General features: G+C 38.5%; 1 protein-coding gene across 6 annotated transcripts in view; it reads left to right on the top strand.

Annotated features, from left to right (window-relative positions):
* The window catches only part of TULP4 (TUB like protein 4), a 154,983-nt gene that overhangs the window by 26,558 nt on the left and 100,680 nt on the right, over nt 1-27,745 (top strand). For 5 of the 6 annotated variants that reach the window (XM_069852084.1, XM_069852078.1, XM_069852079.1 and 2 more), the window contains one exon: nt 1,128-3,419. In XM_069852084.1, coding sequence (XP_069708185.1) covers nt 3,168-3,419 — 252 coding nt within the window. In that variant the 5' untranslated portion in view covers nt 1,128-3,167. The remainder of the gene's footprint in view (nt 1-1,127; nt 3,420-27,745) is intronic. The other variant, XM_069852083.1, reaches the window with a different exon arrangement.

The following is a 27,745-nucleotide window of genomic DNA, read 5'->3' as shown; positions in this document are numbered from 1 at the left end:
AGATACAGCTTCTGGAATATCCTAGACACCCTTTTGCTTGGTCTCTTCTGCTGTCTTTAAAGTGTTCTGCACATAATTGAAATTGGGTAGTTTTTTTCCCTCTTTTTCAAATGGGGATTTCTGCATGATTTGAGTTGTCTTTAAATTAATCTGTATTGATTCATACTTCTAAGCTTTAATTTTGGAGTACTTTAGATCTCTGTAAAGCAGTAACTTAAGCCCTAGAGGAATACTCTCAGTTTCCTTTGAGACTGGTGAGTTTAGGACTGTACTTCCACAATTTGGAGCATCTTTCATATGAAGAAAGGCTAAGAGAGTTGGAACTGTTCAGCCGGGAGAAGAAAATGCTAAGGGAGATCTTTTCAATGTGTATGAACACTCGATGGGAGGGAATGAAGAAGGGGAGCCAGGCCCTTTACAGTGGTGCCCAGTGGCAGGACCAGAAGCACTGGGCACAAACTGAAACTCAGGAGGTTCCATCTGAACATCAAGAAACTCTTCTTTACTATGAGGGTGACCAAGCACTGACACAGATTGCCAGTAGAAGTTGTGGAGTCTCCTCCCTGGAGAACAAAGCTACCTGGGTACAGGCCTGGGAAACTGGTTCTAGGTGACCCTGCTTCAGCAGGGTGGTTGGACAAGATAATGTCCAGAGGCCCCTGCCAACCTTGGCCGTTCTGTGATTTCTGTTTGCGTGCCTCGAGGTCTAACTCTGCATCTGCTCCCTTACTGAGACACACCTTCCCTACCGTCATTTGAAAGTTGTGGAATCTTTTGTTTAAGTGTTGCCCCCGTAACTGGGGCCAAAAGACAATTCCTTTTTTTTTTCCTCCTAATGTATCCTTCCTGGATATGTTTCATTAGTCATACATGTCAATTGTTAAAAGTTGTGCGAGCTTCGGAAGTGAAAAAGATGTTCTAGTTCATAGTTGTGTGCTTTATCAAATAGGAGTGTGTGCCTGAATATTGCACACATATATATATAATATAGATATTATATAGGAGTCCAATATAAAATCCTTATTCATAATGCTTTGATTACTGCAACAAAAGTGCTTGTATCTTTAAAATGTTTTGTAGCTTATTTTATTTACATTTTTTGTGTGTGTGTGTGCTTTGTCTTACAGTGTTGGAAGAATCCAGGGATTTCAAGCTTTGAATGACGGGTGTCTTACAAGATTACCACAACCAAACTGAAAAGGCGGATGCAACTCTGAGTACCAGATTGAGCGAGCTGGTGTGTGCACTGCATGTACATGAAAACGCACATGTTTTTGTCATCACATAGACTTCAGCTTGCATATTCCTGAGAGCTTTGCAATTGATGAGAATTAATTTGAGAACCAGATGGAGTACGTTTACAGCGCAGGAATCAGTAACCCATGGAAAGACACCTGCCAGTAATGTTCAACTTTCCACATGGTCTTCACGGGTGAAAAAAGTTTGCAAGAAGAGGAAGAAAAAATACCTTCTGCACAGAAAAAGCCTAATAAATACCTCCACAATCTAAATCAATAGCTGCGAAGGAAACAGAAGAGTACAGAGGGTAGAGGAAACAGATTTTGTGATTGCAGAGGAATAATGTATGGTCTTTGGCACATTTTGCTTTGGGCTCAATAGATTGTGAAGGGACTAATAAATCGTGACCATATGTCGAGTAACGATGACTGGGAGTAAATAAGTTGAGGAACTATGGGACAAGTCTGGGCATTGAACTGAGCAAACCTTGCCATCCTTCTTGAGTTAACCAGGTCATCAAACTTGCATATTCTTTCTCCCTCTCCTTCTTCCTCTTTTCACTTAGTGTGGTATAAATACTAATTAAATGAGCTCATAAATGTTATTCAAATAAAACAATTGGAATACTTCATATGTTTCCTTCTTGTACAGCTGCAAATGTTGTGTCTGGAACTATGAATCTGTGCTGTAGACAAGCATCAAGAAGGAAAGATCCGATCAAACAAACAAGGAAAATAAGAGAAATAGTGAACCCAGGAAGTCAGATGTTTAATGCTGCTTCTCTTTCTTTTTTAGATGATTATATTTCTTCCTTCCTTGAATTTTAGAAGAATTTGAAAGAGTGCTTACTTGATGTGCTTTAATTCTGGCATTTGTTTTTTACGGTAGGGTGAAAAGTCTGAGATTCCTTGTAGCAGAAAAAAGGGAAAAGTAAAGGAAAAACAGCTTGACATTTTAGCCTGTTTTGAAGGAGAGAGAACTTCATGGTTCACCTGAGGCAAACTTATCTGCTTTGAAAGCTAAAAGCTTTATAGCATTTTTGATTCTGCTATAAATGAAGAGGGGGTTTCTTTTTCATTCGTGTGTGGCAGCAAAAAGTGGGAAAGCAGGCAAGATAGCGTGACAAACAGTTCAGGCTGTGTTGGGTCTCTGGTGGAAAAAAAGCACTGCAGTGAAAATTGGATTGGCTTTGGATTGCAAAATCTTTTGAGTCCAACGAGCGGTTCAGTACCAAGAGGGATTTCCCAACTGGCCTGGCCCACCAGTGCCTGCACAAGTTCGAGTCTGTTGTTTTGCATGGTTAGTGTGCCTTTTTTTCCCTTTATGCAATCTCTTTCAGCTTTAGCAGCAGAAATACATCAGATGGAAAAGATATGCCAGAGGGCAGCTTGGAAAAGATGAATGTCATATATATACATATATATGTATGTGCGTGTGTTTAAATTTCTGCAACTGAACTTTTGAAGAAAATCTGACTGGAGGAAATCTTAAAAGCCTTAAGTTACTTGAAAACTACACATTTGCAACTCTTTGTCTCTGGAATTGCATTGCGCTAAACTGGAATCTCAGGCTGTATAAAGATTATATCAAGTTGAGCAAAAAGATGACTTAACCATTTTTTGAGCGCCTCTTATGAAGTAGCTGTTTCTCCAAAGGATAAGTGCACCCTCACTCTACAGACTCAAAAAGAAAAATGAACCTGAATTTTTTTTTAAGTGTTACTTTTTCTTAGCCAACTGCCATCATCTTTTATAGAGGAATTTTTCACTATGCATTTGGTGGATATTTATAAACACTGACCCCATCTTCCTCCCTTTCAATGATCTATCCCAGGTCAGTCTTATCAATAAAAAAAAAAAAAATTGATTTACATTTTGTGCACTAGACATATTACTTTCTTATGTCAAAAAATAAAATCTTTAAAAAGCATGTATGCAGCAGTGGAACATGGGCCTGTTCTTTGCAGCGATTCCAACATCCTCTGCCTCTCCTGGAAAGGGAGAGTTCCCAAAAGTGAGAAGGAGAAACCGGTTTGCAGGAGGAGGTACTATGAGGAAGGCTGGTTGGCAACAGGCAATGGCAGAGGCGTTGTAGGCGTCACTTTTACATCCAGCCATTGCAGGAGGGACCGGAACACCCCTCAGAGAATCAACTTCAATTTGAGGGGCCACAACAGCGAGGTAAGCAAAATGTGTGTTACACTTTAAAGAAAACAGTAGCGATCTTTTGTAGTATTTATGCTTGCAGTTTGACAGAATGAAGGAGGTTCATGACTAATCCAAATGTGATTGGGGTCTGTTAGAGTTTTTCTAGGCAGTTCGGGTGCATGAGGCCTGATGGTGCAGAGTTTCTCTGGAAATGAGTCTGGTTTTGGTTTGGCGTATTTTCTTCTTCGTGCCCCAGCACCTCTTGGTTTCAAGACAAATTCAATAGTGTGTTATGGGAGTTAAAAGTTGTCATGTTTGACTTCTTATACACAGCATTAAAGTCTGGAAGACGGATGGAAATGGAGGTAGTGGGAGAGGGGCTTGGTTGAAGTCTGCCAGTTTTTCAGAAGCTAGAAAAAGGGGCAGGTTGGACCTCTCAGAAAAATGTTAAGATGCCCTGCAATAAAATATTGTAACTTCGGAATGCAAGGCATTGTCCCAACTACAGTAATACAAAGACTTTTCAGTTTGGTTTTTTTTTTCTGAAAGTTGTGCTTTACCATCTTCCTGGCATCTGTCTCTTTCTCTGCATAATGCTTCAAGGAAAGTGCAGGTGGTGCCTGGTAGCATATAGAACGTCTTGGATAGGTGTGAGGACTTAGTTTGTTTCTGCTTTTAGGTTGGGCTGTGTTTGGATGTGCTCTTTGAAAAGAATCTGTCCAAGTCAGAGTTTTGCTCTTAGATTAGTGTATGGAATGACATTGTAGGTACTGAAATTAAGACCAAAGGTGCAATGTGTTTTTTTTTCTTGTCTTTTGTGATACTTTCTGATTGGGCTCTTCATATATGTTGCCCTGTTGACATAAAGGGCACCAAAGACTTAGAGGTGGATGGTTTTGATTCTTCTGTTAACAGTAATAACAATTGTCTTTTTAAGGGTAGAAAAGGGAAAAAGCAATAAACATTTGATTTTAAATAATTGCTTCCATGTGCTTTGCCTATATGCAGGTATGGTGATGTATTGTAAATTATGTAGACTTTAGAGATGAGAGGCAAATTCATATATATATATATATATATATATATAAAAAATAAAAAAATAACAGCCACCTTTTCCCAAGGGGAAGAATGATGTTTGAATCAAGCATTTTTTTGAGCCATCTTTAATCATCAGTATAATTTCCTATTGCGAATTGCGTTTTCTTTTTGAAGCACGTCATGCAGTGATCACTTTTTATTTCTCCATGTTTTCTTCTCTAATTTTCCTTGAGTGTGGGCACCTATTTTCATCCGTTTGCATAAAATGTGTCTTGGAAACAATGGAGGAAATGTTGTTCATGGGAATGCAAAGTCTTGTTGCAGAATATGGAAACAGCAAACTAGGTCTAAGTGTGTGACGGTTAAGTGGAGAAGAAGCTGATGCGCATGCTGCCCATTGGTTTTGGCTAGTTTTGCTTTTTTTACTCAGTTGGCGGTCAGATTCTTGTTGTGGGTCGCTGTGTGTCACTGCTGTGTGGATTGAATTGTGCTCCTGGCACCTCCTTTTACCTAATAGTGACTGGCATGTTCTGTTTGAGTTTTTTTTTATTTAGGTGCTTAAAGTCTGCTGGGTCAAGCTTGTCATTAATGAAGAATTATGTTTCTGTAACTAATCTTCCTGGTAGCAGAAAATGTGTGAATGACTAGAAGAGAGGCTACCAATTCATTTGTCTGTATGGCACTATGAAACTGGTATGGTGGGGTCAAAAATGTGTCACGCTGAAGGAAAAAGAGATGTGGCTTTAGTGCCACTAGCTTTCTGCAAAGAGATTGTGGCTGCTATCAGATTTTCCTACTAGAATATTTTTTTAAGCATTGGTGTAGAAGAAAGTTCATCCTTACAAGGTGATGTGTTATGCAACACTCTTCAGCAGGCTTACTGAATGTTATCCTTTTATAAGAGAACCTTGCTGATTTTGGCAGGAATGAAGCTGTAATACATGATTTGTTAGTTGTTAAAGGTATATAGTTGAATGGACCAGAAATTTTTTCTCTAGAAAACAGCTTTCCTTCTAAATCTTTCTATTGAAAGATTCTTTAAAAGATTGAAAACGTTGAACGTAACTAACTGCTAATGTTTGTATAAGATGTAGTAAATGTTTTGTTTTCCCATTCTCATGTTAAAAAGCAAGCCAAGAACAACCTTGTTTCTTCTGTGTACTGTGCTACACAACGGAAAATGCTAATTTTGCAGTTATATCGTGGTATATGTGTCTGATTAAAGCTACATTTGATGTACAGTGTGCTCGAAGGGATGTGATTGACTTAAAGCATTTAAGAGCCTGTTTGTTTCACTGACCAATTCTAGGATCGTATTGTGTTGTCTTGTTCCCGGAAACGGTGATTTATGTTTCTACTTATTTTTCTCTGGGCTAAAGCTAGTGTTACAAGTCAAGTTTATTGCTTTTCTGATGCACATCGCTGCTTTAATATTAGTATGCAGTCAATTATGAAGTATGAAATGCTGTAATGAACAGAGCAGAAGAGGTGAAAATACTTTCCATTTGGGGTATAATTAGCAATATGCTGTGCGCAGAGCAGTACATTGTATTTCAGTGTTAGGGTGAAAATTTGGAAGAAGTAATGCAGCAGCACTCTGCTTTTGGCAAGAATATGAGACTATCTCTATGTGGGTCATAAAGGTATATGCTAGTGATGTATTTTTGTGATGTTTTTATGATTGCTGAGTAGATACACTGAAACCTTCTTTTGGTACACAGCTCCTTTTTTGACTAATAGCACGCCTGTAGCAAATCAGGACAAATAAGAATGAAGAATTCGCAGGACTGAATTACTGACACACATATTGCAGTGATAGACTTGCATTACTCGGAGAATTGAACAGTAATTGAAAATGAAATATGTTGTAGCATGAGCCACGCTTGTGTTTTCACAGTTGCTTCAAGGTTAGTTTTTAGAGTTTGCAACTAGGAATTATTTTAGTTAACAACCTAACTTTTTGAGAACTAAAGGGATTAAAATAAGCATATTCCATTTATTGTGGCAGGCGTTGAAAATACTGCATTTTGTGATAGATCTGCTTTTTTAACTTCAGCATTGCGTTTACAGTCCTGAAACTCATTTACATAAGGCTCAGCGTTCTAAAAATTACAGTTTGCATGAGCACATATCAAAGGCGGAAACAACTTTGATTAAGAAGGATGTTACATGTCATAGGAGCACGTTACATCACTGCCCATGAGATAGGAGGTGTCTCTGTTGAGGGTAGGTGGTGGATGGAGCAGAGGCATATGGTTTAGTTTGGCTTGGGAGCATTTGCCTTGGTCTGCAAGAACAAACTGGGAGAGGCTGGCGTTGGGTGGGTTTCTTTCTTAAATCTGGCAGAAAGGTTAGTAGGCAGGACACTGTACCACAATTTGTGAATTAGCAGCCAGGAAGCGAGGTATGGTGGCCTAAAACACCTTCCCCTCCCCTTCACGTGTAAATGCAGTGCTGTGCAGAAATTAAAGAGTGAAATTTAGAAGTCTTTGATTTTGACCTAACTTGACTTTCCTTGGCTGCACTGGGAAAGAGTGTTAGAAAAGTAATTGAGCACATTATGACTCTTATTATTTCTGTGATAAATTAAGGATTAAATGAAAAATATCTGGTCACTTCAGCAAGGTCATGGTTTCACCCAGTGTGACTAGTAGGCTCTGAAGCATGCCAGGCTGAGTATTTTTTTTGTAATACCATGAAGACACTGACTTTGAGCTTCTAGTCTGTCCTGAGGTTTCTGGGGAGAGATTTTCAAGGGCATCTGTGAAAGATAACTGGAAAAAAAGCCCAAACTTGTCCTCAGTGGGCTTCAATCAGCCTTATAGGGATCTTTCCTTCCACTGAAAGATTTACAGTATGTCTGCAAATCCGATTGGTTGGATGGTGCTGCTGTAGGTATTTCTTTTAATGGGTTCTGTTCTGTCTAGTGTATTAAGGTGGTAACAGTTTCTCTGGCACTTAATGTTTCATAAATTGTGAGTGTTTAAACATGTTTTGCAGGTGTATATTTTTCTTCTCACTGTGCTAACTGAAAAGACATCTTTGATATATTGAATAAGGTTCTATATGGTAATTGCTGGACTGAAGCATTAAAAAGTAGTACAAGAATATGAAAGTTCTGATGCAGTGAATTAAGTAACATGCTGAATACCTTATTGAGTATGCACAGTAGTTTTTTTGTTGGTTTTTTTTTTACTGTAAACAGGAAGTAAATTGCTCATTTATTTACATTTGACATTATTTGGGTGTCCTAAGTGCTTGACTACATCTGCAAAACCACCCCGTTTTGTTTAGCACAGGATTTGGAAGTAGATAGGGAAATAAACATATCTCTGCTGGACTATCAAGTGAATTATTTTTAGTTACAGCTTTTCAAAGGAATGATGTCCTTTGAGAATATTCAATAAATATTACTTTTCATACTATGTTAGCTATGGAAGTCTGCACAGTTCTTGATTTTGTTTTGTTTGACTGGCAGGAGGTTATGAATGGTTTTTCCTGTTTCAAAACGAAAGCTTCTCTTTCTTTTGTCCACCTTTTTTTTGGCTTATATGTGACAGTTCTGAGCAATTCTGGCAGAGCAGATCCTTTCCAGAAATCTATTGCTTGCCTAGGAAATATTTAAAAAAACCCAAAAACAAATAAGTTTTTTCAGGAGTGTTTCTTGGTTCGTAGTGTCACTGGTAAGAATATAGAAAAAAAATACAGAAATTCCATTTTTTTAAAAAAACTTTATCTGTTTTAATTTTAACTGGCATTTGAACCTTAAATGTGATTTTTATGACAATTCCTAGACAGAAGAAGCTAGTCAGCGTGCAAGTCTTGGCAGCATGGGTACCTCATATCAATCGTTGCCTTCAGATATGGCTGTAACAGTTGTTACTGGTGAACACTTAAGAAATCTTGAGGTAAAGCAATACCATAACGATGCCTTTTGGCTACAGAAGCGTCTAGTACAAGACATACACTGATGGAAACTGCAGTGGTACTGGTGATCTTCTCTCCTGCTTTTCTGTCACTGCACACAGAAGGTTTGTCAGCAGAAATATTAGCTTTTTTGTTAAAGCAAGCTAGTACAACTGGGAAAGACAAACAAGCTTTTGGGCATACAAGGTTCTGAAGAAGGACTTGTGCTTGTTTTTACAACCCTGCTAGCTAATACAATGCTAAATCTGTCTACAATCCGTGCCCTTCCTCTGTCCTTAAATGATTATGGCTACAGAAAAATAGCGCTGTGGAGAAATGCAGAAAATTGCTTCTCTGGGAAGTGACTTGTAGGAGAGTGGGTCCTGTGCCTGACTGGGCTGACTCTGTAAAATTTGTATTGTGACTAGTATTGTCTGGCTTTTCTGACTGTTTGTTTTCTGACAGGACAAACCAGTTGGGATTCTGTGCAGGCTCCTTATTATACCTTCTTGAACTATCTGCTCAGAACTTGGTCTGGGTGCTTGAGTGCTCTAATTTCTTAAAGCAAGAGACAAAATACGTTTTAAACTTTTTTGTTAGTCTTTTTCTTACCAATCTTTTAAACTGTTGATGAAGCTTAAATATGCTCCGTGGCCTTATCTGAGGAGAATTAGCAAAGAGAACAAATGGAGCTGGAAGTTGGAAGGAATTGATGCTCTTCCCTTAACTGACAAATAAGAGTCCTGCTGCTTCCCATTTCTGTGCCCTGTATCAGTTTGCAAACCCGAAAGTATGGCCTAAATTCTACCCGTATACCTTCTGTGTAGTTTCTTCACTCTAAGAAGCGTGACCACTTTCAGTGAGTCGTCTTTTTTTTTTTTTTTGTGATGTTTTTTTCCCAGCCACACTCAGGTTCTATTTCCACAAATACTTGGCTCTTTCAGTCTGTCTGTCCATCTCTGAATTGCCTCAGAACACCAGCCTCTCTGTGAGCTCACTAACAAGGGCAGAGGGGTTGGCTGCTTAGTGTTTTCTGCCCTTAATAAGGTACAGGATAATATTTGTACTTACAAAGTCATGTGGCTTTGAAGCAAACCATCCAGCATGCCTGCAACTGTAGCTGAATAGTAAGAGTTGGTAGTATTGTGTCAATGTGATTCCTGAAAGCTGCTTCAATAGGTCATGTGTACGCAGTGTGTTTCCCACAAAGGATAGGTCATTTGCTCAGAAAAATTTTAAATTACAGTTTTTCTATCTTGTTTTAACAAGCATGTAGAAAGTAATCCCTCAATGCAGTTTAAGAAAGGAAAGGAATATATTACATGAGAACAGTATTGTCAGCTTTCAAACAAAACTAAGTATATTTGTGAGTGGGTCATCAGTGGATTTTACATTTTACCATGCTATGACAAGTGGCTACAGTTTTGATAATCCTACTCAAAAAATTTTGAAGTGGAATTAAGCTCACCTTTATGAGAAATGAGCTCTTAAGCTTTTGTTCATGTTAACTTATTGAAAAACAGCAATGTGCATTTTTCAAGATAATTATACGCCCAGGGGGCATTTCTTGCCTTTTGAATCAAAGTTACTTTATTGCTTTGGACAGGAGCAATTGTCCAGCATGATAATTTGGATGTTCAAGGGAAATAAATGCATTTTCTTTAACAAAAGTTTAATGATAGGGACCTGTAGATGTAGTGAATAGGTGAAATTACTACTGACAGTTGCTACCTAAACTTGGAGTATAAGCACCTTCTGAATAAGGTCAGAACTCAATATATAATTCTGAAGGCCTTGTATTCCCATACATACACACTGACTATCTGAGTAGTGAAGAAATCAAGTTTTAGGATAGCATTTCTGAGCCATAATAGTCATTAAGGACGCTTCCTTGGTATAAACAGTTCCCAGAGGAATTCATCAAATTACAGATAGTCTGAACAGATAAGATACCCATTACAAACCATAAACATTTCACAATATAATTGAACATAAAGCACCAAGTAATTGCTTATCAAGTGTAGCTAGAATGTAGTAGGACAGACAAATTTTATGGGTGCTTGTCCTTGGGCAACCAGCATCTCTGCTCTGATAGCAATCTTTTATGAGCATGTGGGAACTTCTGAAGGAGTTCTTATTACTCTCTCTGCATCAGGAGCTTCTATAAAGCGAAGCAGTCCACTTCTATAACAAAAATATTACAGGAAGAAAAATGAAGTTGTGTTGGGGAAATTTTTGTGAATTTTCAGAAAGAAGCACTGGGTTGACTTTTCAAAATAGAATTGCTATTCCAGTTCTAGAATTATGTGACAAACTAGTACATTGGAAAATAGTATCCTTGTATATTCCTATTTTTTTACATTTTAAGGAAAATAAATGTCTGTAGATGACTTTACTAATGAAAAAAATACAGCTTGGTCAGAATGTAATGAAAAGGCAGTGTAGTGGATTTATTCTGCTCTTCAAAAGGGACACTCTGGCAAGAAGGATTTCACACTCCCTGCTCTGATTAACAAACAGCAGGGTTCTCAAATTGGTGGGAGATGTGCATTGGTGGAGCATAAGGACCTGCATGATGTGTTGAAGAAGTTGAGAAAGAGGGAGAGTTACAGCCTGTTGGTGAAGAAATCTTTCATTTGAGTAAGATGGAAAAAGGAAAGACAGAGGGTTCTTCCATCCAGGGAGGAGACAGCTCTCAAGACTTTAAGCTGAAAAGAGCTGGAGCAAGTTGTTTCACAGAAAATCTGATTCCACCAAAAGGAACAAATCAAGTTCATTCTTCAGATAGTTAAAGAACAGGGAATTATGTCAGTGGGGAAAAAACCCAACCCATGTAGGAAGGAGACTGAAATCGGTTTGTTCTACAGTTGCAAAATACTGAAAAATAAAGAGATGTTAGTAATTTCTATCTACCCTAATCAGGACCTTTCTTGGGGAATGACCTTGCCTTTAAAGGGTGCATGTGTGAAGACATCCCTAAAGGCTCTTCTGAGGATAAAATTGAGACAGCTTTCTGATGCTTTGCTCTTGGTAAAAGGAGAGGGTGGATTGCATGCTAGAGAGCTTAGTTTACAAGGGGTACAAGTAGGCCTTTATGTTCAGATTATCATAATAAAAAGGGATCCTATTCCTTATTCTTTCCCTTCCCTTAATTGTGATTTGGTCCTGTAAGGTATTTTATTGAGTCTGGTAATCTACAGATTTCTTGCTTCTCAGTTCAGAAGTATTCTGGGAGCACATGATGAGGCTGTGTTTGCTGCTGCTGCTGCACTGGAGTGATAATGTTAAATGCCTGGTTAATTAATAAACAATGTTGCTGTGGAAGGAGCTATATATTGTAGGGAATGGATGCTTAAAATGTGGTTCCTTGAAATGAGGTGTCTTGAAAGTACACGTAGGACTAAGTGGTTAGGAAAGGCTGCAGCTTCAGAGTACCTGTCACTTCTTGTTCTGGTAACTTCTGGAGGTGGGCGTGTACTTCATGACCTAAGTGGGACCAATACTGAATAAAGTGTGTGAAATGGAAGAACATTTGATGTTACAGTTCCAGGCGCAGGTTGCTTTACTGTACAAAATGAGTTTTTAGCGTAAGTTATGCTTATCAGTGCATAAGAGAAATGCTTTGCCATGTATGTCATCTTAGCAATTCCACTTTTGCCCACAAGACACCCCGTTGATCATATTGGAGTAGGAACTGCTGTTTTCCCATAGAATGCCATCGATCACCCACATTTCATTTACATTTCATTGCATTTCCAGCATTATTGCTGTTTCAGAATGATATTCTCAATGGTTTCTTCAGATTTAGTAGTCCTTTTACTAATCAGAGAACCCAGACCCGGCATTCCACTTGGGAGAGAAGTCTGAGTGTCATAAGCTCTCTTGAATATTAGCAATACTTACGCAAGTTATAAAAATGTAAACCAACACTTGTTTATTGAGAAACATGTATTGGAATATAAATATGTTGTTCTTGCTTGAAGGAAATTAGAAGTCTTTTGAAGCAGTGTTTCAAATTAAGAACAGTTGTTAAGGATGAAATTTGCTCTGTGTTAAATGCTTTCTCCAGAAGAAATAAATCTATGAGGGAGGTTAACAAATTAGATTAGAATATTGTCATTTTAATACGTCATACTTATGAAACCAATTATTCCTTGTTATTATTTCTTATGGCCACCATAAAGTCATTCTGTTGATTAAACAGATCCAAATTAGGTTTTGATACCATGTTATTATGTATTATTAAAGGCCCTACCTGGTGCTGTATTTTCATTGGGTTAATTGTGGTAACGGTTCCAGTCTCTGAGGTCACTGGGTATGTGTTAAAATTGCCCTTCCTCAGCCACCTCAGCTCCAACAGAGTGGAGAAGTGAGATGTAGTTGTGATTCCACTGACCAGGGAGAGGACTGTGTTTAATGGCTGGCAGGTGGTGTTGGTATTTACAGGTGAAGGTCACTTCTCCAGCCTGAAGGTCCTGAGCTGCTGCTGAAAACTTAAATGCCTGAGATGGGAGAGGGAGATGCCTTCTTTAAAAATAGACAAGCCTACTGTTTGAGGCAAATAAGTGTAATTTTGTTTCTGTACATAGATGTTTTCATATACGGCTCATTTTTATTTTAGTTGCTCTTTCTGTAGCTGTGATGCATGGTTGTGGGACAACAATCAAAACTTATTTGTAAGACTTGAAGGGGCTTCAGCTTCCTCATATGGCTAGAAAACATCATGTAAAGAAGTTGTATTTTACCTATATATAAAAATGAAAGGATTTGTAATATCTATTGTGAGATATAATAAATTAATGTAAGTAAAGCTGTTGAAAAAATAACAGCCGTAGAAAAGTTGTGTTCCACAGAAAAGTAAGCTGATGAGGAGCTAAAACCATTTGATCTGGGAACCTCGTACAGTCTCCTAATGTTTCATGCTTTACTTTCAGCTCACTTCCTTAAATATGAAACAAACGCTTTATATGGAGCCAAAAATTCGTATGGAGCTCAAAGGATAGTCAGATAAGTGAGACATACCATTACTTGTGATACTTTTGTAAATGAGAACGTAGTATAGTGACCTTTGAATATCCTTATTTTGTAACTAACGATTCTTAAAATCTTTTGTGAATAGATATGAATTGCATAGTAACCGAAGGATAAAGCTTTCTGTCCTTGTATTTACCTGTTCAGCTGTTTTGTTTTGAGGAAATAATATCTGCTTTTACTATGGCTGTTCATGTGTTTTCTGTGTTTCTTTCCTATAAGTTCCCCATTTTTAGTGCTGTGAAGATTCAATGATAATAGCAGCTCAGACTAAACTAGGAACACCTTTCTGATATATGTACCCAAGAAGAAAATTCTTGCTGTGCACTAGACGTTTTGCTACTTCACTTGAGATATTTCGTTTCTGAATGTGAGAATTTTGCACTGAAATATGCAGAATTTGACTCGCAAGTTTATCTCTTGTCTGAAAATTATGACGTAGACTTGAAAGTTTTTTAAACTCTATGGTTTTGGGCAGGTGTTATTTTTAAGCTTCTCATGGACTTTATTTTTTTTGCAATCTTCAGGATAGAAATTTGAAAGCTTTGTAATACTGAAGGCACTCTCATTTCTTAGGTTGTTTTTTCTAATACTAGTAGCAGTATTAGAAATAACCCACAATTAAAATTTTAAATTACTGGTGCAAATAACAGTAGCACCTGAATTATAAGCATTATTCCTACTCACTCTGTAGAAACTGTAAGCTTTTCCTACATTATTATTGTATTGTTGAAAACTAGGTAATTTTACGTGTTGAGCATCCATTATTATTATTTTTGCTGGCATTTATTTAAGCAGGGTTTTTTACTAATTTGATATACGGATATAATGTAATTAATTACATATTAAGCGTTAGCAGGGAAGGAGCTGAGAATATAGGTAGAAGTAGGAATGAGCAGAGAAGCAGGTCAGTCTGAACCACAGAGTGGGAGTTTGGGACTCTTGGCATGTGAGGTGCAGGAGTACCTGGCAGGGATGATGGGCAGGGAGAGGGGCACGCCTGCCTCCTACTTTTCCAACAAGACGTTCTAATACGCCCTGGAGTTAGACCTATGATTGTGACATCCTGAGTTCCCCTTGATTCAGATGTGGTCGAAGTATCTTCATGCTCTGTAGCGAGTGATCCAAACCAGAAATGACAACTTTAATAGCTGTTACTTAGATGTAGATAGTAGATATCAGTCCTGCTCATCGTTTTATGGATTGATGGTGGATGTTAGGAGCAACATATAGGGTTTTTTTCTTGTTTCTTTTGTCAAGCTTGAGCAATTTGTCAGGCAGCCACTGTGTATCAGAGAGAAAGATTAAGCTATCAGAAGTTATGAAATGTCAGCATTACCTATACTTTGGTTACCGTGTCAGTTCATTTCTTTGAATGTGTTGGTGCATCTATACTAAGATTCAGTTTTCAATTAACTAAACATATGTGGGTTTTTTTTCACTCCTTTGAATTCTCTTCCCTTCAATGCTTCGATACTGCCTGTCGATGAGGGAAAGTTGCCTAACAAAGTATTACTGGCATTGGAAATCAGTAAGTATGTACTGAAGGGCATGAAGAAAAGAAGTCCTGTGGCTGAGACAGCTGAATGTTGCTCTGCAGGACTGCTTTTTTTTAACTGAGCTTTCCCCCATAATCTCATTTTTTTGTGTAATGGTAGCAATCATTTTACCATCTTTGGAACTGTGAAGATACATTAGTTAATTTTCATTGAATGCTATAATTCTACATAGGTATCCAGCATTTCTTGGTGTTACAGCATTTGCTTTTGTGGCTCTAAACTTGATATACTTCTGGGGATTTGGTCTCACAAACCAATTTAAAAATAAATTTTCATGACTCATCTCCAGCGTTTGTGAGTAATATTTGGCCCCTCAGCGTGTGGGCAACAATGCAGTGTTTTTGTGGTATGTATCCAGCTAATTTTGAGGGATTTCTTGATGGACAGCATAGCTAGCTTCAAAGCTTGAGACTTTAGGTGTATAGCAGTCAGAGTAAGGGGATTTTTAATTGTGTTTTATATCCAGCTCATTGTGATTCAGTTGGTTTGTCAGCTTAGAAATCACCTCTTTAGAGCTTCAGAACAATTGTAATGATGTGGATTGTGCCCAGCGGATGTATAATGTGATTCCTATTAATGGGAGGTTTTAATAATTGAGTTCAGCGTTGTTGATGGTAGCAGTAGAGATGCTAGATCTAACTTGTCCTGTTGAACTTGACTTTTAATGTGTTCTAAAAAAAATCTGTGATGTACTTATATGCTGCAGTGATTATTAAGACTGAGAATCACAGGCATTTAATTGAATCTGAAACGTGGTAGTGTGACTCCCTTGAGTAGGCGTGAAAACTAGAAGAAAGTCAAATAGTATGTGAAGTTTCTTATTGTCAATTAACTCCAGAATCTCTTGAGAAATGCAGACAGTTTATCAGCAAACTTACTGTATCCTCACCAGTACTGCAAATACCACCGCAGTCTAAAAAATCAAGTTGAGCTTAGTTCTCACCAGCAATTAAAAGCTTTTAGGTTAATGTAGGTTGGCTCTCCTTTATCATCTGCCCAGCATGGTATCTCCAGTGGCTTTAAGCATGTATAATGGAATGAACTGTTGTGTTTATGAGTATAAAGATTCCTCTGGTTGTGAAAGCAACAAAAATGTGTCATCTTTTCTCTTTACTATCCTGACTCTGTGGTGTTAACTTTATCTTGAATGTCAGCAGAGGTGAGTTTTGAGTACGTACCAGAAGCAAATTTATTGAGTAAACTGTTGCTACTGTTACATAAATCACCCTTAAGGCTGCATTTTAAAGCCTTTATATTGCAAGAATGAGGCAGAGGCCCATAAAATGCCTTACAGAAGGTGCATGAATTGTAGAGGAGGCTTTAAAAAGACGGTAAAATGTCTTTTCCGATGCCCTTTTTACTTCCAGGAGGTTGTGGGGGGTGCTTTTTTGGGGTTCACCGTCCAATGTGATAACTGCTGATTTTTGAAATTATTTTTACGAATGTTGTTTAGCAATGAAAATTCCATTGTACTGTGTGCTATGGCACTTGTGGGTAACTTCTGTCTTTGTAGATTTAGCTACCATTCTTGTGAAATTGTATTTTTCCTTCATAATTTTCCTCCATATTGAAAGATGGGTTATTATTTTTTAAATATTCATATGGACAGCACTGGTTTTGGTGGAGCATGTTAGATTATATAAAATATTAGTCTAGTGAGGTGATAAGAGCAACTTTCTTTTTGGCATTATTTACAGATGGAAAGTACTTGAACTTTTTAACTTAAAATACAATTTTCAAAAGCCATTTTTCTCACTCTTCTTAACCTTTGTGATTCTGCTTAAAAGAAGTAGTCTGCTGCTTTCTTCATTGAGTACTTGAGATAGATACGGAGGGGAAACCTTTAAGATACCTAAAATAAAACTGAAGACAGATTTCCCATTTCTGTGAGCCTGTAGTAGTCTAAGTTGAAAATAAGAGGCTTGTTTTTGAGGATTTTTGATCAGCTGAAAATTTTTGGAACAGCTCTAATTGTGACAGTCACATAATTGTTTGACAGAAGGCTGCTCACCAATTTGTATTATTTTTTGGGTAGCTATTAGCAAGCTAATAACTCTGGATGCTGTTTTGAAATTTCTTGTCACTTCTTGTCATTGTCAGTGGAAGCAGTGGGTGTCACTCCAAGGGATCAGGTTAATATTTTCTACTACATTTCTCACAGGTAGTGATGAAAGGTGCAGTTTGTCTAGACGAGTGATGCCCAATCTTTCCACCAAGGTGAGCCAATACCTTATTCAGGTGTTAAAATTGTGTGCTTTGACTCCTCCTCTGCTACATGACTGGACTTTGTGGGGGCCTACAGTCATGTACTTTCCAGAAGCAACAAAAATAAATAGGTAAATTGTAACAGTGAGTTATATTTGGCCCTCGGGTGGAAATCACCTGAGCAGCAGCTCTTGAATATGCTCATTACCGTTCTCCGCTGAAGCTGGTATGAATGTGGAGCCTGAGTGCTTCGTAATGGCCATGCTAAGGCATTAAATTTGGCTGCCATTCTCCTCTGCGTTATCACTGGTACTGATAAATTGTTCTGTCTTCCCAAAGCAAGGGTCACTGCACGTCTGCAGTGGTAGCACTCTGTGTTGCACGTAGCTGGAGTTGGTCTGTCACTGGAAAGACTATTCCTGAAGCTGAGTTGTAGCAGAAGCTCTTCCTTCACTTCCCCCATTTTTTCAGGGTTTTTGTCAGTGAAGGATCCCGCCAGTAAGAGGCTGAGTCAGGCTACAGGGCGGAAAAGACCGAGGCAGGATCTCTCAGTCACAAGGATGCCAACCATCTGACTTAAAAAAGCTGTTAAAACTTTTAAGTATATGACAAACTCTAGTACAAATAGCATGCTGGTTGTTTTAGAATATTAATCTATTTTATGATCTTCCTCTTATAAATAAAGCTATATAATAAAACGCTTCAGGGTCCTCTCAGATGGAACGCATTAGATAACGGCACCTTTGGATGTTTACCTCTTGTCTGAGCCTGGTAATTCATTTATCATTGAAATGCTTTATTGAAATGGCTCTATTCTTGCCCATGTGTGATGTGAAACCTTTTGAATGTTGTCTTTATTTTAGTTCATTTATTAAGTTGCCTATTGAGAGGCCTCTGTGGGCTGAATTAAAACAGATATGAAACAATAAAAAGAAACCTACATAAAACTGCCAGATAAAATACATAGCCAGGCAAGATTAAAAATAAATAGATTTAAAAAAAAAAGAATAGGACAGAAGGACAAGTCCAACAGACCTCTTGCAAACCACCCACAAAGGTGGAGATGACAATGCTGATACAAGTCAGAAAGCTGCTATTCTGAATCACGGGTTTGACTTTGGTTGGAATTGCAATATCAGGTCTCTTGTCCACCCTTGGTTTTGTTTTCCATAGCTGCCACTTTATGGGATTCTTACTGACAGTTGTTTTTTTCCTCTTGGCCCATTTAGGTATTTTCTTAAAAGGCAAATAAACAACAGTAATGAAATATATCTTTAGTTCCAGTGCTTATTTTCCTCAAGCAGCATTCTGGTAATTTTTTCTCCCTCCCTTCCCCTTTGTAGTCACACCCTTTTGTATTAAAAACAATTTAATAATAATATTGCCATATTTTGCCCTTTCTTTTCCCTTCATTCCTTTGGAATCACTTTATGTGCAATTGGTGCTTGTGAAAGGTGGAAGTTGTCTGTCCTGGAGGATAATCAGAGAGGTGTTGGTGGAGTGAGTGTGCAAAAAGGTTGTGCAGTTGTAAGAACTCTAATGCTTTACTCTCTATAACCCTTAAGGTTTGTGCTCGCCTGTTGACAGTGGACCTGGTGCAGCCCTTGGTGCTGATTCTGGGGCAGTTGCTTTGTAGAATCTCTGGTGCATTGGGGTCAGGAGTATACAAATAATCATCACCTAAATGGAAGAGGTTTCAGTCATTACTGTCTTGTTTTAAAGGTGTAACCAAAAGCAGTCTGCAGGGGACTAGGAAGATACTACAAATTCTTACCTATAGAGTCTTATATAAATTGCAGAGTCGTAACCTGGCTGGTTTGTGATGTATATCCAGGGGATGTTGTGAACAGTGTGGCTCGAGCTCTACAAAGTAGTTGGACATTGCAAATTTCAGTACCTCTTTAATATGTTTGGTATTTGTAAGTTAAAACATACGTTTAATGAAATAGCTAGAAGAACATAAAGTAGCCATTTCCATTGCATCAAGCGAAGCTCTGACTCTGTTGAAGCTCTCTTGGACACTGCAATTGTCTTCATTAATCCAAACTCATCATAGCCATGTGAAGCCCCATGCTCTTCATTGTAGCTTTGAATGGATCCACAAATAGGTGCTATGCCCTAATATTATGGGTGAGAGGAGTATGATGAAAGGAATAGTATATTTTGCACTCTAGTGCACAACCTGTCATTTAGCATTTCTTGTTTTCTGTTGCTCACTGGTAGTGTGCTGTAAGACTTCTGAAGAATATTGCTGTGGTACTGGGCTTATGGGTTATAAAACACCCTAGTCTTAAGAGCGTTCTGAGAAGCTGTTGTTTGAAAATGGAATATTTTCATATTTTGTTCATTTTATCTGTCATTACCATACTTAAGTTCTGCTTTTCCTGCGTTCCTAGTACTTCCATTTTTCATTTTGGAATGAAACTCTTCAGCCTTAGCTGGTGCTCAGTGTCTTTTTGTTTTCCTTGGGTTAATTATGTCATCTACAGATCCCGTATATATTTTGAAATGGCTCAGTCTTACTTTCTGGTGTGCCAACCTGTCTCCTGTTGCTTAATGATAGGTTAATTTAGGCCAGAGATTTCTGTTCTGAATTTCTGGGGATAATACAATCTAGCAGATCTTGCAAGGTCTTGAGGTGTTCATTGCAACTGTGATATGAGGCATTTGGTCTGGTAGGGCTCTGTGCTGAGATTTATTGTAGAAGCACATGTATGTGAAGCTGCCTGCATTGTTATTCCAGCTTACTTACAGATATAGTGCTCTGTGTTGTTAAAATGTCCCTTGTGAGGACTTTTAACTATGCAGTTAAACTTTTTGATGTGAAGAGAGCAAAAGAGGTAGTTAAACCTTCAAATATTGACCTTTTGAGAAAGGGAGTGAAAAAAGTACAGAGCAGACTTGACCAGAAGTGGAGAGAAAGAGAGAAAAGATGGCACTGACAATTTTTAGAATTAATTTGTAGCTGTATGTCACCAGTTTGAGACGGGGCAGCATGAAGTTTTACATGCTAAAGGCATGGTCCACAGTGGTTAAGAGCATTCAGAGTATCAGATCAAGTGTCCAAATGTCTCCATAAGTTTCCAATTGCCAACACGGAGGCAAGAGTTTAAGCACCAATAAGCTCATAGCTGTGTTTTTCTGATACAGACCCTCGCTTTCCAGGAGTCTGCAGCTCAGGAGCTTGCTTGACCAGATATATGGACTTCGTGTCCTTAAAACTTTCTTCTGTGATTTGCCGAACTGCTTTTTGGATCTGTGTAAAATTTTGTCACTGACTTGTCTTAGTGAACTGTACAGTTTACCTATGGGTTGTGACAAAGTATGTTATTTTGTTGTTTGACTATCCACGCTCCTGATTTCCTTTGATGTTTTATTTTCTGCACTGAAAAAGCTGCAACTGTTGTTACCTATTTAATCCATGCTACACCTGATTTAATGTGATATCCCTTTATAGTCATTTATTTTCCAGATTTGAATACTGCTTGTACAGGATCTAGTCTACCCATACATTTGAATCTTATTTTTTTCCCCTGTTCTGGACATGTTTTCAAGTTGCCTTATATGCATTTTGATATTAGCGGAACATAAGCTACATGTAATAGAAATGAAAACCCATCCAGTTCTGTAATGCTGGTTTCTATTTTCCCTGTCTCCCCCAGCCCCTCACAGTTGCTAATGGGGTGGCCAACATTATTATAATGACAATTACCTCTTTTTATAGTTAGGGCTGATGTGTTTCTTTGAAAGAAGGCCTAGTGGGAGACATTTTAACTGGTGATGGATAGAGGACCTGACGTGGACTCCCAGTACAATTCCTGCTTCTTTGTCCATGCAGTATTTGTCAAAACAGTGGTGATGAATGATGATATGTATTTATTCTTTTTCAGAGTGAAGGATGGCTCTATTCAACATGCACACATGCAGATAAAAGCCGTTGAACAGCTTCAAAAGCTTTGTCAGTGTCTGTCAAAATCACATTGGCAGACCTGGAGCATTGTACGTACAGATGGGACCTGAAAGTGAGATCTGTTTGCTCATGGGAGAAAAAGGAACTTGGTTTGACAAGATTACTGTGGAGAGCTGCTTGCTTGCTTGGCTGTGACCTTATCTTCCCATGCCTTGCAAGAAGCTTGCCCTAAATATCTTTTTTTTTTTTTTTTCCTGCAAGCTGTATTTCTGTCTTGGAGGTGTGCAGGCGTGGTGTGCTGTGTCCTGCTCTTGTGGTCTCCCTGAACCTCTTACTGTGAGGGGGCTGGGGGTCATGCGGGGAGTGGGCAGGCAACAGAGCTACTGTCACCCTTGTACCTTTGCTCATGCTCTGAAGGGTCTGCAAGGAAGCTAATAAAGTAACAGAGACTATTTCCCCATGTAGGGGAGTTGGGGAAGAGGAGCATAAGAGCAGGCGTGGCGCCAGCTGTGCGTCGTGCTCATTCTTCCAGATTAAGCCCTTCCTGGGACCTGAATTCTGTCTGGATTTTGTGTGAAGAGTTATGTTTCTGTGCTCAGGAAGCCCATCCTATACAGTTTGGAGAAATATTTTTAAACTGTATTAAGCCTCAAAGGCAAACTGTGATTACTTACTTGTTGGATGGAAGGTTGAGGTTTTTTTGTTCCAGGGTTGGCGATTCAGAGCAGCTGTTCACTTACCAAGTTGATGGAAATAAGTGTGTTTGCAATGTTGGGAGATTGCTCTTTCTGGCTTCTAAAGCCTTTATATATGTAAAATTTTAATACAGTTGGTTATCCTCATCATATACTATAGTAATGAGAAATAAGATAATTTTTATTTATCAAACATAAGCATTTAACAATGTGTTTATGTATGCAGTATACTTGATTCGTCTCTCTTGACCATGCAGTAGATGTGTATTGTTTTGGAAAGCTTGCTCCAGAGTAGTACTGAAGTACTGATCTGGTTTTGGGCAACGAGTTTTTGTGACTGCCTTTCTCAGAAAGATCTTGTGCATTGAGGGTCTAATTAGAAGTATCCACCTTCCTGACTTTGATCGTGCTACATGCAGTGGCATAAGCACAACACACTTGTCTTCCCTGATAAGGCTACTTTACTCTGATTTCAGTTAGCAGGTGACTTAGATCAGTAGTGTTTGTCCGCTTTGAAAATGGTGAATATTTTTTAAAGTTTTAGTGGGGAAGATATGTCCAATATCTCTGTTGTTAAATGGAGTAAAATAAATATATGGAAATAAAGCCACTTTATGAGCGTGTTCCCTTGAGAAGATATTAAAATGCAAAGAGTAGGTGAAGGGCATCTACAAACTCAAGCAACTATACAAGGGAATAAAATTCCTGTAAGACACATTTGTAAAGAACAGAAGCAAACCCAGTACATAATAGTAGTTAAAGGGCTAAAATCTATAGATGAGTCATTGTATTGGGAAAGGGGAAAAGAGATACTTGGCAAGGGAATACAGACATTAACATAAATGAGGTCCTTGCAGCCTTATTTGTTACTGAAATTTTCTTTAAAACGTCAAAGATGCTTGTTTTCATTGTTCCTTTAAGACCTCATAAAGTCTGATATTTCCTTTTTTTCTTTCTGAGTAGAGAGCTGAGTGATACCCACTGACGGGCCTGGAGGCAGTAGGAACAATGGGAAATGCAGGAGGTCTTGTCTGAACATCAGGAAAGACTTTTTCACTATGAAGGTGACTGAGCACTGGGACAGGTTGCTCAGAGAGGTTGTGGAGTTTCCGTCCTTGGAAATACTCAAAAGCAGTCTTGACACGGTCTTGGGCAACTATCCCTAGGTTGCCCTGCTTGAGCAGAGGCTTGGACTAAATAATGACCAGAGGTCCCTTCCAACCGCAACTGTTCTGTGATTCTGCAAAAAAGTCTTTTAATTATGAAAAGAAATATTCTTATTTGCATAATGTGAACGGCCCGATCACTGTAATTAACATTTGTAAAAAGAAACATTCACCTTCAGATATTAAAATGAGCCTTCCAACCAAATAAATGTTTAAGACTCTTATGACTCAGTGATAAGAGAGGACTGAAGGAAAGCTTGAGATGACTGTGAATTCTGGGCTCCATCTCTGCTGTTGATCAAACCTGTCTTGTTATGAAGGATAACAAACAGAGACAACCTGGGTGGTGCCTTGTTACTAGCACTGACTGGGTATTTGGTGTTTATGACTCACTGGTACTATATAGTATACTAATGTATTCTTGGGCAAGATCTACAGAGTTGTCCAGGACGTTATTTTTTTAAAGTAGAAGTGCAAAATTAATGAGAGATTAATTGCCATCCAAATTAGATTATTTGGCAGGGCTTCATATGTAAATCTATTGGCATCAGTGCTATATCTAAAATAATGATGGCATTGATTCTAAAATGTAAAGCAGTGGCATTTAAGATGACTCACTTTAGAAAGAAGTACTATTTTGAAGTCAAACATTGAATCTGAGCTGCAGGCTGGGAAGAACGTTATTTGCTTTTGATAAGGGATATGAAAAAAAATGATTGAAGGTTTACTGAGGAACAGAATCATTGCAGGCATGCGAAGTTAGGGAAGGTAAAGCACTTTGGAGAAGACTGTAGAGGAAAAACCTATTTTAAGAGACAGTATAGGCTGTCTGATCCAAGACAGATAGAAGCTAATTGGCAGACCTTACTGAATTTGCTATGAGGTTTGGCTTGAAACAGAGAAAAGTAACTTCCAGTTGAAGGAAATTTCATGTCTGTTTCTTTGAACTTTGTTCTATGACTTGAATTTGTAATTATCAATGTAGCTTGAGCTGAATTACAAATTTTCTTTTACCAGCATAGCATCTGGTAGATAGTTGATGTTTTCACAGTGTTTTGAATGTGAAAATGCTACATAAGTGCAAAGTGTTGTTATATCTTTGGACTATTAGTCTTAATTTATTTACTTGGATTAATTTGTGCTCCAATTCCAGTCTCCCTGTGATTTCCCTTTATCTTCTACAGCTTGTGTTGGTTGTGATAGATGGCTTAGATGAGAATAAAGCTGAATTTTTCATCATTTTTCTCAGATCACTTAAAGACTCTGTGATGCTGGTTTCCTAAACTGATACATTCCTTTATTATTATTACTTCATTATCTTGAGAGTGTTCAAGCCTTCAGATTGCTCCCCAGTGTCTAAATCCAAATTTTAATATTTCTTTTTTTTTTTTTTCTGAATTACCATAGGTGTCTGTTACTTAATTTAAAAACAAAACAAAAGCCACCCCAAACCTAATATGAAATGCTGTCTTAGTTCCGTGGTATGTGATGCATCAACAGTCAAATATATTGTATCTCAATCTCTGTACCGGAGATGTATGTTACACTTGAGTCTTCTGTGGCTGCAAAGCTTAATAAAACATATGCTGCATCTTTGCTTTGATACAGAAGTTATTGTTTTTCAAGATACCGGATTTTGTTTCTTATACTTTCTTCCCATATTATCACTGTAACTGATGGATGCAAATCCATCTATAATTCAGCTGACTGTCAATCTGTCTTGCTGCATGCTACAAGATAAATTTGATTTCCATGAAGCAACTTGAAATAAGATTTTAATAAGAAATAATGTTTGAGCTTATGAAGAGGAGATTGCTTTTGCTGTCTGGGAAACCAGATTTTTTACGTTTGTAGGTCTCTTTGAAAAGAAGCAAGTACTGTAGAAGCTGAAGTTCTTAATAATTAGACAAATCTGGGGAAGAAAATTTAGCTTTCCATTGGATTAAGCAAGAGCTCATTTACTATTTTGTTGATTTATTTAGATTTCAGCATTTATGGGAAAAGGTGCTGTCTACAGTTTTAAAAGTGAAACCATCCAATTGTGGATTTTGTACTGGTTTGTAAATGGAGGAGATGAAACAAGTTAACTGCAAGTGAAACTAGTCAGTTGGGATTAGATTGCTTCAGTCAGTGGAAAAATAAATGTTTCTGGAAAATCTTGTTAGATTGTGAAATCTTGTTTATGTGGAAAAAAAGTAGTGATAAAATAATGTCCGTTAGCAGCAGATATTTACAGTAGGAACTCCACTTAGGAAGTCTGGTAGCAAGCACCCCATATTTAAGTGGTTTGGCTTGACAGAGGAGCATGCAGGATGCTGGCGCTGGCCACCTTGCAATTGCAGTGGTGTTCAGTTGTGGTTAAAGAAGTGAGATGGAAGAACAGAGCAGAGGAAGAATGGAGATCAAAGCAGAAACTCTTACTGTAATAATTAGAAAGAAAAGCAAGACCCAGCAAGACCTCCTTTCTCTTTGTCCTTCCTCCCATTTGATTGTGTTGAGAAGTGATGTTCACACCGGAGCAAGGAATAGCCTTTCTTTTCAGCAGATGTCTGCCAGGAATTTTCAGGAGTGAGTAAACAGATCTGCTCATGGCTAGGACTGGATGTTTCTTTTTATAGGCAGAATCTATTTTTGTTACGGCCTATTTATAATGCTTTACTTTCTTCAGTTCATGGGAGAAGAGTAGCTCATTTTTCATCTGAGTTGTCTTTTGGTAGTCACATTTCCCATGGCTTTGGAAGCCTCTGCTCAGTTGTTTCAGAAGGTTTTGTTTGTTTGTTTTAGGGTTTTGGTTTTGTTTGGTGGTTGGGTTTTTTTTGTTGTTGATGCCTTGAAGCTGCTATATCTTCTAGTTAGGAGAACAAGCTGTTTGATCATAGCAGGTTTATTTTAACATTAGGTGATTTAAAATTTCTTGGAAGATCTGTGGTGGCCAGTGCTGTTCAATTCTGTTGCTATTTGTAGAACTTGGCTTTTGAATGTTCTCTTCTTGGAGTGCAATAGGAAACAAACCGATCAGCAACTCTGTGTTTTTGCAGGTATTAGAGAAATTAATTGAACAATCTTATTTTAAAATAAAAATGAAAGATTGAAAGCTAGAGAAGTCAACTCCTAGAGAGAGAATGTAGATTTAATCTGCAGATTATTTCATTTACATAAAACCAAGATTCATTTGGTGCTAGTATTTATTTCCAGATATTTATGTGTCAGTGCCAATAATGGTAAGTTCTTTTAATCCTCATGTCATTGTCTACATTGTGACTTAGAAGAATGAAACTCTTCAAATATGTAAGAGACCAAGGAAACCAGTGACCTGGATGAAGGCATTGAGTGCACCCTTAGCAAGTTTCCAGATGACACTAAGCTGGGTGGAAGTGTGGATCTGCTGGAGAGCAGGGAGGCACTGTAAAGGGATCTAAACAGGCTGGACCACTGGGCAGAGTCCAATGGCATGAGGTTTAACAAGGCCAAATGCCGGGTCCTGCACTTGGGGCACAACAACCCTATGCAGTGCTACAGACTAGGAGAAGTCTGTCTAGAAAGCTGCCTGGAGGAGAGGGACCTGGGGGTGTTGGTTCACAGCGACTGAACATGAGCCAGCAGTGTGCCCAGGTGGCCAAGAAGGCCAATGGCATCTTGGCTTGTATCAGAAACGGCGTGACCAGCAGGTCCAGGGAGGTTATTCTCCCTCTGTACTCGGCACTGGTGAGACCGCTCCTCGAATCCTGTGTTCAGTTCTGGGCCCCTCACCACAAGAAGGATGTTGAGGCTCTGGAGTGAGTCCAGAGAAGAGCAACAAAGCTGGTGAAGGGGCTGGAGAACAGGCCTTATGAGGAATGTCTGAGAGAGCTAGGGTTGTTTAGCCTGGAGAAGAGGAGGCTGAGGGGAGACCTCATTGCTCTTTACAACTAACCTGAAAGGAGGTTGTAGAGAGGAGGGTGCTGGCCTCTTCTCCCAGGTGACAGGGGACAGGACAAGAGGGAATGGCCTCAAGCTCCGCCAGGGGAGGTTCAGGCTGGACATTAGGAAAAAATTCTTCACAGAAAGGGTCATTGGGCACTGGAACAGTCTGCCCAGGGAGGTGGTTGATTCACCTTCCCTGGAGGTGTTTAAGGCCCGGGTGGACGAGGTGCTAAGGGGCATGGTTTAGTGTTTGATAGGAATGGTTGGACTTGATGATCCAGTGGGACTCTTCCAACCTGGTTATTCTATGATTCTATGATTCTACGAAACAAGTGACCGGTGCATCATCTAGTCTGGCCACCAGGTCACAAACTATAATACCAAGGTTAGTGTAGTTTTCAGTAACTCGAAAAATGGTGACACAACTTGTATCTCATAAAAATCTTTTCTTGCAGTTGAAAAAAGTGTATTCCTTTTGTCTCAGATGCTGCAAATTTCTGTTTCATTGAGAAAATGAGGATTATAAACCCTTGCAATATTTTTTCTTACCTCTAAGCAAATATCTAGTTGCAACATTATCAATAATCTGTAAGTTGCTTCAAAGCACTACTGAAATACTAACCCTGTCACGTAGCTGTCGAGAGAAATGCAGAGGACTACTTGAGACAAATTAATTGGTAGGAGTTAATGGGACCCAAAGGTTGTCTGCTTGTAGATGTCTACTGAGATAATCAGATGCTCCTCTCCCAGTATTGTCTTTCTTCTACTCTCAGAATTCTTTTTAAGTGTCTATCATTGTTCTAATTAAAGACCACACGAATTTCACAAAATCATATATTTCCCCTCAGAGGAAAGGGAAATTGAAGTAGTGTTTAATGCAATTGCTGTTTTGCTACCAAAAGCGCCCCAAATCAGTCCTTTGTGAGAGGACATCTCAACACATGCT

This window comes from Phaenicophaeus curvirostris, chromosome 2 (assembly GCF_032191515.1).
Source record: "Phaenicophaeus curvirostris isolate KB17595 chromosome 2, BPBGC_Pcur_1.0, whole genome shotgun sequence".
In the NCBI taxonomy this organism is placed as follows: Eukaryota; Metazoa; Chordata; class Aves; order Cuculiformes; family Cuculidae; genus Phaenicophaeus; species Phaenicophaeus curvirostris.
This window is presented reverse-complemented; position numbering and strand designations above follow the sequence as displayed.